Genomic DNA, 12,082 nt, shown 5'->3' with positions numbered 1-12,082 from the left:
ATGTGGACAACACAACTGCCCTGCCCTCATCAATTCTCTTGGTCACCTCTTCAATAAACTTAGTCAAACTTGTGAGACATGATTTCCTACACAAATCACATGGGAAATAGAAAGTTATATGAAAAGTTTTATTTTAAAAGTAAAACAGGCTCCACCCATTACCAAAGGAAGACACCACAGGAATACCACTCCTCAGAACATTTTTTGTGAACTGATGCCAAGACATGAGGAAGTTATATGTGTGAGACACCTTGTTTATGTGCCTGTATGCACAATTTCCTAACATCACAATGTCATTATATCCTAAGGGGTCGACATCCTTCCTGATTTCCCTCTAGAAAAAGTTACGAGCCAGGTATAATTCAAGAGGATGTGAAAGATGAAGAGTAAGCTTCCATTTGTTATTATAGTCAAACCTTTTGAAAACAGTAACAAACTGAAGATCTAAGCTTATCCACAGTCAAGGCCTTATTCACTTACCTTTGCCTCAGTATATAGCTGATTTAAAATTCACAGTAATTTTTAATTTTTGTGCTTTTCAGATTTAAATTTTGACAGAAGAAATCCTTTCATAAAAAATAGGGACTTCCAGTTTAGCTAGAGCCCTATCAAAGTTTTAAACAGTTAATACTAAATCCAGGAGGATTATTCTTCAGATATGAAGACAGCTCCATTTTTAGCTTTATAGATGCCACGAATGTTTTTTTGCTTCAAGGATGTACAGTATGTTAGATATAAAACTAATGGATTAGTCATTGTTACAATCACATTGTTTTCGTTAGGCAAGATTATCGCTTTTATGAATACAACCAATTCAGTTCCAACCAAAACATAGTAGATACATGCATAAGGTAAGGAAGCACTGTATGCACAATTTCCTAGCATCACAATGTCAATATATCCTAAGGGGTCAACATCCTTCCTGATTTCCCCCTAGAAAAAGTTATGAGCCAGGCATAATTCAAGAGGATGTGAAAGATGAAGAGTAAGCTTCCGTTTGTTATTATACTCAAATCTTATGAAAACAGTGACTATTTTTGATATAAATACATAAACATCTATTATATCAGGATAACTTTGTTTTCATCATAGATTTATACTTCCCCAATCTCATGTATTACTAATAGTGAAGCAAGTTTGAGTAAGAACTGATAGTACCTGATCCTTCATCATTATTGCGAAGTAAGGTGAAATTTCCTTTAAAATAATACATCAATTGATTCTGACGAATAAATAACATACTTTCAGTAGCAATAGCATCATATACTGTGGCAGAGAACAAGCCCTGTGGACAGCTAAGGGAGCCAATCCAACAACTGTCAATATTCAGCTGAAAATAGAACAGAATACAAAGCAGTAATAAATAAATTTTAGAGTGAACAACACATATATTAAGCAATTTTTATTTAATTCTTCAAAGTGAGCAAGAAGGGATGGCAATAGATATTAAGATATATATTTATTAGTCACGCGTACATCAAAACACATAGTGAAATGCATCTTCTTGCATTACTGAGAATGTGCTGGGGGCAGCCCGCAAATGTCGCCACCATAGCATGCCTACAACTCCTAACCTGTATGTCTTTGGAATGTGGGAGGAAGCCGGAGCACCCGGAGAGAAAAAAAATATATTTCTAAGTCAGTTTGATAATGGAAATTGTAGGTGGTGGACTCCCCATGCTTCTGCACAGTAAATGCTGAGGGTCTGCAGGGTGCTGTTAAAGAAGTTTTGGCAAGTTGTAGTGCAATTAAAGGTGAGCCATTGTTGGAGGGAATAAATGATGGGTGTCAATCAACCTGATCATATTGTCCTGGATGCTGTCAAATGCTGCCAGCTAAATGAAGAGCATTCCATCACACACACAGGTTGTGCCTTGGTGGAAAGGCATTGACAAGTTACTAGGCAAGTAATTTGCTACAGGATACCCAGCCTCTAACTTGATCTTGGAACCATACTGTTTACATGGTGTCAATAGTGACCTGAGATGATGATGACTGGAACATGGCAATGATAAGTATTAAATATCAAGGATAAATGCTTAGGCTTCCTTTGACTGAGATGGTCCTTGCCTGGAACTTGTGTGTTGCAAATGTTACATTTCATTATTAGAAATGGTTGAATAGCCTTGTTGCATCCAGGCAATGACTACTTCTTTGCAGAATTCAAATAGAAATGAACATCAGTAAATAATCTGACTGCTGACCTTCAGTTGGAGAGAAAGTTATCATTGAAACAGCCAAAGAAACCAAAGATGACTGGCCCAGTCGATAGATGAAAATGGTTGCCCTCAGGAACTACTGAAGCAATATCCTAGAGCTGAAGTGATTGACTTCCAACAACCATATCCATCTTTCTTTATTCTAGGAATAAGTCCAGCCAGTAGAAAATTTGCTCTTCATTTCCACTGATTGCAGTTCACCAGCACCTCTTGGTGTCAAACTTGCTCAAATGCAGTGATGATGTCAAGGGCAGTCATTCTCATTTCACCTCTCAGTTTCAGCTTTTTTTTTCTGTTTAAACCATCCTGTATTGAGACCTGGAACCAAATGGTCCAGGCAGAACACAAGCTGTACATTAGTGAGAGGATTACTGATGAGTGCCACTTGATTGCAGTCCATCCATGACTTTGCACATGACTGAAAGCAGACTAATTGGGCAGTATATAACCAGTATTGCTTTATCATGGGTACAATTTTCCATATTGCCGTGTTGCAGCTTTATTAGAAAAGCTCAGCTAATTATTGAGTATATCCGTAAACCAAACGTTGTTGGTGTCCAAACCTTTTGCTGTATCCAGTTCTCTCAGCCACTTCTTGGTAGTGCAAGGAGTGAATCAAATTGGCTAACAACTATTATGGTATAGAACAGAGAACAGTATAGCACAAGAACAAGCCCTTTAGCCCACCATATTTGCACCAACCATGATGCTAATCTAACTGATCCTATCCATCTGTACACGGTCCATATCCTTTCGTTGCCTGTCTGCTCATGTGTCTGTCTAAATGCCTCTTAAAAGTTGCTGTCGGGAGGGTTAAGAGCTTCAAGTTCCAAAGATTACCAATAGCCTGTCCTGGTACAACCATGTAGATGCCATGGCTAGGAAAGCACACCAGCGCCTCTACTTCCTCAGGAGGCTAAAGAAATTTGGCATGTCCCCTTTGACCCCCACCAATTTTCATTGATGCATCATAGAAAGCATCTGGATGCATCACGGCTTGGTATCGCATCTGCACTGCTCAAGACCACAAGAAGATTCAAGAGTTGTGGACATGGCTCAGCACATCATGGAAGCCAGCCTCCCCTCCATGGACTCTGTCTATACTTAATGCTGCCTAGGTAAAGCAACCAACATAATCAAAAACCTCACCCGCCTCGAACATTCCCTCTTCTCCTCCCTCCCATCAGGCAGAAGATACAAAAGCCTGAAAGCATGTACAAACAGACTCAAGGACAGCTTCTATCCTGCTATTATAAGACTATTGAATGGTACCCTACTACAATAAGGTGGACACTTGACCTCACAATCTACTTTGTGCCTTATTGTCTACACTGCACTGCACTTTCTCTGTAACACTTAACTGTAATATTTTATTCTGCATTCTGTTATTGTATTCCCTTGTTCTACCTCATTGCACTGATGTGATGAAATGATCTGTATGGATGGCATGCAAAACCAAGTTTTTCACTGTACCTTAGTACATGTGACAATAATAAACCAATTTACCAATGTGGTGTTCTAGGAACTCAGCACTCTGTGCAAACAAATTTGCCTCAAACATCTCCTTCTAACTTTCCCACTCTCACCTTAAACTTATTTCTCCAGTACTGGACATTTCCATCCTGGGGAAAAGATTCTATCTACCTATTGATGCCTCTCATAATTTTATAAACTTCTATCAGGTCTCCCCTCAGCCTCCAATGCTCGACAGAAAACAATCCAAGGTTTTCCAACCTCTCCTTACAGTTAATAACTCCAATCCAGGCGACATCCTGGTGAACCTCTTCTGCACTCTCTCTCCAAAGCTTCCACATCCTTTCTATTGTGTGATGACCAGAAATGCACATAATACTCCAGATGTAGCCTAACCAAAGTTTTATACAGCTACAAAATGACTTCCCAACTTTTATATTCAATACCCCGAATGATTAGGGCAAGCATGCCTTTTGCCTTTCTTTGCCACCCTATCTACTTGTGTTGCTACTTTCAGGGAGCTATGGACTTACACCCCAACACTCCTCAGAATACCAATGCCCCTATGGGTCCTGCCATTTACTCTCTACTTTCTTGGTGCATTTGATCTCCCAAAATACAACACCTCACACTTGTCCAGAATAAACTCCAGCTGCCATTTTCCCACCCAAATTTCCAACTGATCTACTGTATATCCTGCCAAAATTTTTGACAACCTTCCTCATTATCCATAACTCCGCAAATGTTTGTGTCATCTGCAAACTTACTAATCAGACCACCTACAGTTTCATCTAAATCATTTATATCACAAACAACAAAAGGTCCGAGTGCTTTTGCTTGCAGAACACCTCTGGTCATACACCTTGAGTAAGAAAATGATCCCTCCACCACTACCCTCTGTCTTCTATGACCAAGCCAATTTTGTTTTCAACTTACCAGCTCACCATGGTTCCTACATGACTTAATCTTCTGGACCTGCCTACCATGAGGAACCTTGTCAAATCAAATGCTTTAGTTAAGTCCATGAGGGTAACATCTTATCCCCTGCTCTTATCAAACATCTTCTTCATCTCCTCAAAAAACTCCATCAAATTTGAGAAACAGGACCTCCCCACACAAGGCCATGCTGACCATCTCTCATAAGTCTGTGCTTTTCCAAATGCGAGTAAATCCTGATCCTAAGAATCTTCTCCAACAATTTCCCTACCATTGAGACTGAGAATCCAAAAAGGAGGATAAACCATTCTTGTAATCAGCTCCCTTTTGTAATTGCCTGTCATCCAAATCCAAAGAGTCTTCTGAGTGAAAATGAATTTTTCCTCATTTTGCCCTCTGGATGGGGGAAATCTGGTGCAGAGACCATCAGTTGGCATTAGGGGATGTTGGGCTAATTGGGAGCAATAGACCTACACTGGTGTTGGGTCAGGGGGATAGGTTCAGTGGGGAGCATCAGAAAAAGCACTGCAGAAGTTGATCTTGGGAAATCAAATGACGATGGCAGGAGAGGATGTATCACGTGCTACATAGGCTGGTAAGACTACAAATGGGAGGAGCTGAGACAGACTGAAAATCATGAGGGTGATGTGGGAAACAATACAATGCTGTGGTGGGGGGAGTTGGGGGTGCACCAAGGATAAAACTAAGTAATTCACTTACCTGCAAGCATCCCAGTCCAGCACTCAGCTAGTAAGGCCTCAGTGTTAAAACCAACAGGTACCCCCAGGACTGTGGTCCTGGTTCCTCTACAATGCTCCACAAGAATGGGCGGTGACATCTTGTGCCTGGACATTGTGTCAGAGGCACAATGGTGACAGATTTCAGGTTAAAACCTCTATTAGGTCATCTTTTACAACTGTAACTACACTTCAATCAAACATCTTTAATTTGGTAATCAGGTAATTTAGGATATCCTGAAGTGAGGAAAAGTGCTGCAGAAGTACAAGTCTTTTCTAATTTTGCTTAAATACATGCATTCAAAAGATTTCAAATGAAATTACAAATTACCTCCAAAATTGAAAAACTGTCAAATTCATTGGTCGATAAAAGAACAACCTTGCGATTAGGAATTCCTCCAAGTATCATAACTGGACTATTATCAGTCAAATACCAGAGGGGAATTGAGGGATGTGGAATAGGAATTAGATTTCCAATTTGTTTAATCTAAAACAGAAGAAAATTGGAAGAACTCTGAACACCTTCAAAATCCGTATCAGGTTTACTACCAAAATACTATAGCCTAGAAAATATAGAAAATATGCATCATTGTAAGTGGCTTGTAAGGTCAATGTGCATCTGGATTTTTGGGATGTGGACAAAATGTTTAGGGTACACATGGCAGCCACTTTACAAGTTATTAGAATACACGTATGAACATTATAGTCATCAGCCCACAACTGCAAACTTCAGTAGCACCTGAGATCCATAGCTTTGGGCTTCTGAAATAGCATAACACACTTTCCTTCATATCCCATGTGGCACGCAAAAGAAGGTATGAGTGATCAGAGAGAAGCAAGAATATCTACAGGTGCTGGAAATCTGAATTAAAAATAGAAAATGTTGTAAAATCTCAGCAGGTCAGGCAGCATCTGCAGGAAGAGAAATAGTCAATGTTTCGGGTCTGTGACCCTTTGGCAGAACTGGGAAAGAGAAAGATACAAGTTATTTTTCAGTTGGGAGAGAAGGTGGGAGGGATGTGTAGAACAAAAGGAATGTCTGTGATAGGGCAAGTTGAAATGGCTTAATGGGGGCATTTACCAATACATTAAGCTGCTTGGTCTGTGTAATGTGATATTAATGACAAGGACCTGCCCAGCAGGCCAGACTTGTACAACTAGGATAAGAAAATCTGAGCCAACATAATATAAAAACAGAAGATGAAAAATGCTGGAAAAAAAATAAGAAGGACAGTTAGCATCTGTGGAAAGAAAATCAGTTAATGTTTCAGGTAAGGGACACTTCATCAGACTTGAGAAAGAGAGAAACATTAGTCAAGGTAGTAACAAGGGTGGGGGAGGACAATAGGTGAAATAAAGCCAAGTTATCTGTCAGAGAGCAGTCATGTGGCAGGATAAATCAGTTTAAGCTCCTCTGGCGATTTAATATGTTGCTAATGTACTTCTGGCCCACTGGTAATGCTCAGCAGGCCAGACTATGCTCAGAGTGGAAAAGGATAATGGATGGCAGGTAAAAATTAGGTTTTGTACAGTCAGGAAGAACAGGCCTGTTATATAAAAGTTGGAGGATTCAATTTTGAATCTAGAAGGCTGCAAAGTCCCCAAGTGGGAGAAGGGGTGTTGTTCTCAAGCTTGCATTGGGTCTCATCGTAATAGTGCAGGAGGACATAGGCAAAAAGATATCAGTAGGAGTGAGATGGTGAATTAAAGTCCCAAGGGTCACAGACTCAAAAGGTTAGCTGTTTCTCTTTCTACAAGGATCAGAGAGAATTAGTGGTCGAAGGTTCAATTGACAGTGGATCCAGCAGCCCACAAGGAGAATGGGGACAAGTATTGAGTTGAATTGGGATGTAGTTGCCACAAGAGAATCAGGGCCCAAAGGGATTTAATCTGTGGAGGCTCAGGGGTCCTACTCTCACTCTAGTCATCCTCCTGTTCTCCACATACGTGTAGAATGCCTTGCGGTTTTCCTTAATCCTACTCACCAAGGCCTTCTCATGTCCCCTTCTAGCTCTCCTAAGTCCCTTCTTAAGCTCCTTCCTGGCTACTTTATAATTCTCAAGAGCCCTGTATGATTTTTGCTTCCTTCTTCTTCTTAACTAAATGTTCCACCTCTCTTGTCAACCATGGTTCCTTCACCCTCCCATCCTTTCCCTATCTCAGTGGGACAAACCTATCCAGAACTCTATAATGGCCACAACATCATAATTCCACATACTGATCCATGCTCTAAGTTCACCACTCTTATTCTTAATACTTCTCGCATTAAAGTAAACACATTTCAACCCATCCAACTGTTGCACAAAAATTGGCATTGGGGCACTTGATGTTTGCGATATACATTAGCAACATGGATGAGAATGCAGGAGGTATGATTAGCAACTTCACAGATGACACAGAAATGTGGGGTATGGTAGAAAGTGAAGAAGATTGTCTTAGGCTACAGCATGATATTCCGCTGGAAATTTATGCGGAGCAGTAGCAGATAGAATTAAATTTAATAATGACAATTGCAAAGTGATGCATTTCAGAAGATCAAATAAGACATAAACAGGAAATGGGAGGGGCCTACAGAGTGTTGATGAACAGTGGAACCTTGGGGTTACAAGTTCACAGATCCTCAAAAGTGGTGGGAGAGGTAGACAGGGTGGTGAAGAAGGTTACATGGGATTCTTGCCTTCATCAGCCATGGCATAGAATATAAGAGCAGAGAAGCCATGTCACAACTTTTGAAAACATTGGTTAGGCTACACCTAGAATACTGTCTGCAGTTCTGGTTACCACACTATAGAAATGACATTATAGTATGGACAGGGTATAGCTGGGATTCACCAGGGTGTTGCCTGTCTTAGAGCATTTCAGTTAAAAGGAGAGACTGGATAGACGGGGTTTATTTTCCCTGTAGCTGAGGAGGCCAAGGGGGAAGGGTGGGGGATGGGAGGTATGTTGCTAGAGGTATACAAAATTATGAGAGGGATAGAGAATGTAGATGATGAGAATCTTTTTCCCATGGTGGCTGTGTTTAATGCAAGAGGGCATAGCTATAAATTGAGAGGTAGGAGGTTTAGCAGGAATCTGAAGGAGAATTTCTTCACCCACAGGGTGGTTGGAATCTAGAAAGCAGTCACTGAGGAGCTGATGGAGGCAGGAACTCTCACAACATTTAAGGAGCATCCTGACAAACACTCAAACACTACGCCAAGGCATAGATGGCTACAGACCAAATGCAGATAAGTGAGACTAGTATAGATAAGTACAATAGTCATGGACATGATGGGCTAAAGGTCCTACTTCTGTTTTCTGTGACTCTATAACTTTTGCTAAAACTACCTCCAAACAATGGGAAGTATTTAAGTATTTGGTTCAGTGTAAAATTAATAAAATAACAGAAAGTTTCAACCTAAATGAAAGAGATTACACAAATGCAAGGAAAAGTGAAAAGCCAGCAAGGGGAATGCGTGTATGTAAAAGGACCTTCAGAGTCTAAATCATTGAAGTATATGGTACACACAGTGGTCTTAGAATGGAGACCCATGGACACCAATTACCATTTTAGGAAATTCCAGTAAACATCTAACTTTACCCTCTCGATGTGTACCCATCTTTCCTCTGCGACATCAACCCTCGCTCCAATTTAACATCCATGACCTTTGATGCATTTTGCTTCCTACTGTCCAACAAAAACTGAAATGTATTGTAAGCACATTAACCACATCCTTCCATGTCTACTGAATAACTTTAATACATTGTTTACAAAGAATCTGATTACATTATTGCAATATAGTCCATTTCTTTAAATCTATAACAGCTGGTCATTATTAGAATAGTCTTCAGATTAACATTTGTTGTCTTTTAATAATTCCATTGAGCATTGAGTGAGTATAGAATATTTAAGCTACCTTGGAAGAACCACAATAAATTTCCATGCACACAGCAGGAAGCAAGTTTAACTAGATTCCGCAAAATTAATCAAACTCATTCAAGCACATATACATAGTAAAGAACAACAATCAGCTAACCTCATGTCCAATGTCAAATTGCCTGATAGTCTGGTCAGCACCCGTTTCCAAATTTGGTTTGAGATTCAAGTAACCATCAACATTTAAAAGAATACTGGTGGCAACGATGTCAAACAAAAAAAGAAAAGAATTACAATTAGACAACAGCTTCTAATCCATAATTAGACATTGACTGAATAGAACAGAAAATACATATCTTAGCAAAACCATACCAAAGGCATTGAAAGCAAATCCTGAAATTTCTAGCAATTTGATTATGAAAATACTTCAACATTTCTGTTTTAAGAACATAATTGTTAGTAGTCTGCACAAAATCTAGACATCAGGTTTGTAGAAAAACAATGAACCAATTAACGTTTATAAAAATTACAATTTAAAAAAAAATTATTTGCAGGATGTGAGTCTTGTTATCGAGGCCAGCAAATATTGGTGATTCTCAACTGCCCCTTGAGAAGATGATGGTGAGCCCCCTTCTTGAACTACTGCAATCCTTCTGGTGAAGGTGCTTCCACTGTGCTGTTGGTTAGGGAGTTCCAGGATTTAGACCCAACAGTTATGAAGGACCAGCGATATATTTCTATGTCAGAGTCATTCATGACTTGGAAGGGAACCTACAGATAGTGGTATTCCATGCCATGCACCTACTGAACTTGTCTTTCTCGCTGGTAGAATTTGGAGTTTAGGAAGATGCTGTCAGATTAGCCTGAGGTGGGGGTAAACTCGGGGGAGGAGTGAAAGCTCTGGAGATGGAGGATTGAGAAAGATGAAGCCTGGGATTACACGTTAGGGGGAGGGGAGAGAGAAACCTGGGAGTGTGGAGTTAAATCTTAGGGGAGCCTGGGTGGATCTGGAAGCCCATACTATACTCCAAGGATCTAGTTGGGACTAGGAGTGAAGGAGCAGGGTGAAAAATGGCAGAGAGAGCTATTGGCAGTAAGAGAATGGTCCTGGTAAGAATTTAAGCACAATGACCATGGAGCAGCCTCTTCTTAGGGGAGCAAACACGTTGGCACTCTAGACAGTGAGGTGGGGTAAGGAAGGGTGTGAAAGTGGGACACCAGCTCCCACTGTCTTGGCAGGGCAAGGTCTTCTTTCAACAGCAAGAAGGAGCAAGATGATTGGAGACCAGAAATAAAAATAGATAAATGCTGGAAATATTCAGCACATTAGGCTGCACCTATGAAGAGAAAGAAGCAAGATGAATGTTGCAAACCAAAGAGTAATCTAACTCAAACTTTGAGCAAACCCTGACTCAAATTCCATTGGGGGACAAGCTGATCTTCCTTGGTGATTTCAATGCTAGCTAGAAAGGCAAGTGAGTCAAAGAGAGTTATAGACAGATACAGCACAGAAACAGGCTCTTTGGCCCACTGGACCCATTCCAACTATTAACTACCCATTTACACTAATCCTGTATTAATCCTATTTTGTTTAATCCTTCCCACATTCTCATCAAGTACTCCCAGATTCTATCAATCACCTCCACACTAGGAACAATTTACAGTGGCCAATTAAACTACTAACCTTCATATCCTGGGATGTGGGAGGAAACTAGAACACCCAAAGAAAACCCATGCAAATGCCACACAGAGAGCACACAAGGTCAGATCGAACACAGCTCTCTGGCACTGTCAGGCAGCAGCCCTTCTAGCTGTGCCAGTGTGCCACCCTAAAACTTCAAAGGAGTAGAGAAGTCTAGTCAGTCTTCTTCTTGACAACTGTGTCCTTATAACAATGGCCTTGTCATAATCAACATCTTGTTATGGCAACACCTTCAACTGGCACCTGACCAAAAAGAAGTCATCCCCCTCCAACCCCAAACTCCAAACAACTATTGGAATATCCACTGCCTAATCTGATCTGTCATCTCTATCATGCATGAAGGTATTCTCAATTTGTCTAACAGAAAACAATAAGACTGGTTTGATGACACTGGTGTTTGGGATTAGTATAGATGGGTACCTGATGGTTGGCATGGACGCATTGGGCTGAAGGCCACTATATGACTCTATAAGAATGACCAAGAGATCCAGAAGTTAATAAGATGTACGAGCAAGGAGTTGTTGCATCAGGAACATCAGAAAAAAAACAAGGTTAAAAAAGCGTCTGAAGACCAAGGTCCAAAAATCTCATGGTCAAATATCGATATCAAATGAAAAGGGTGCAGAAGATCTAGCTACTATTCAACAGCCACGGCATGTGTGGGTTCTTCAATGCTGCCAATGCAATCTACAGCCAAAACATCCAAGGACTTGTGCCAGTAATAGCCAAGGATGAAAGATAGCTCACCAAAGGCATCAAACTAACAGCCTACTAACAGGAGCAAGTCAAAAACTTCATTAACCAAGACACTGCGTTTGATACAAATGTCATTTGCTCCATGCCACAATACTTTATCTGCCATAATCTCAGTGCTATCCCAATATGACAAGAAATTACAAAGGCCATCCAATGGCTGTAAATCAAAGCCTCAGAAGAAAATGAAATCCATTCTGAAGTACTAAAACATGGTGGAGAATGACTTCCTGATGTACCCAACCTCACAAAAGCTTTAAATACCATTATGAAGGATCTTCCTCAAATGTGGATCAACTTCAATTTGCCTAGTGCCACAACAGGTCAACAGCAGATGTGATTTTTCTAGCTCTTCACTCTGCTCTGGACCATCTGGACAACAGGATCTCCTACATCAGGCTGC

At 40.5% G+C, this 12,082-nt stretch overlaps 1 protein-coding gene across 1 annotated transcript in view; it reads right to left on the bottom strand.

Annotated features, from left to right (window-relative positions):
* Positions 1-12,082, bottom strand: part of LOC127586265 (cation channel sperm-associated auxiliary subunit gamma-like) — a 134,957-nt gene that overhangs the window by 109,614 nt on the left and 13,261 nt on the right. Inside the window, exons 3-4 of the mRNA XM_052044071.1 lie at positions 5,697-5,852; positions 1,159-1,330 (exon numbers count right to left, since the gene is read on the bottom strand). Coding sequence (XP_051900031.1) covers positions 1,159-1,330; positions 5,697-5,852 — 328 coding nt within the window. The remainder of the gene's footprint in view (positions 1-1,158; positions 1,331-5,696; positions 5,853-12,082) is intronic.

This window comes from Pristis pectinata, chromosome 35 (assembly GCF_009764475.1).
Source record: "Pristis pectinata isolate sPriPec2 chromosome 35, sPriPec2.1.pri, whole genome shotgun sequence".
NCBI classification, from domain to species: Eukaryota; Metazoa; Chordata; class Chondrichthyes; order Rhinopristiformes; family Pristidae; genus Pristis; species Pristis pectinata.
The sequence above is the reverse complement of the archived record's forward strand: the minus strand, read 5'-3'. Positions and strand labels throughout refer to the sequence as shown.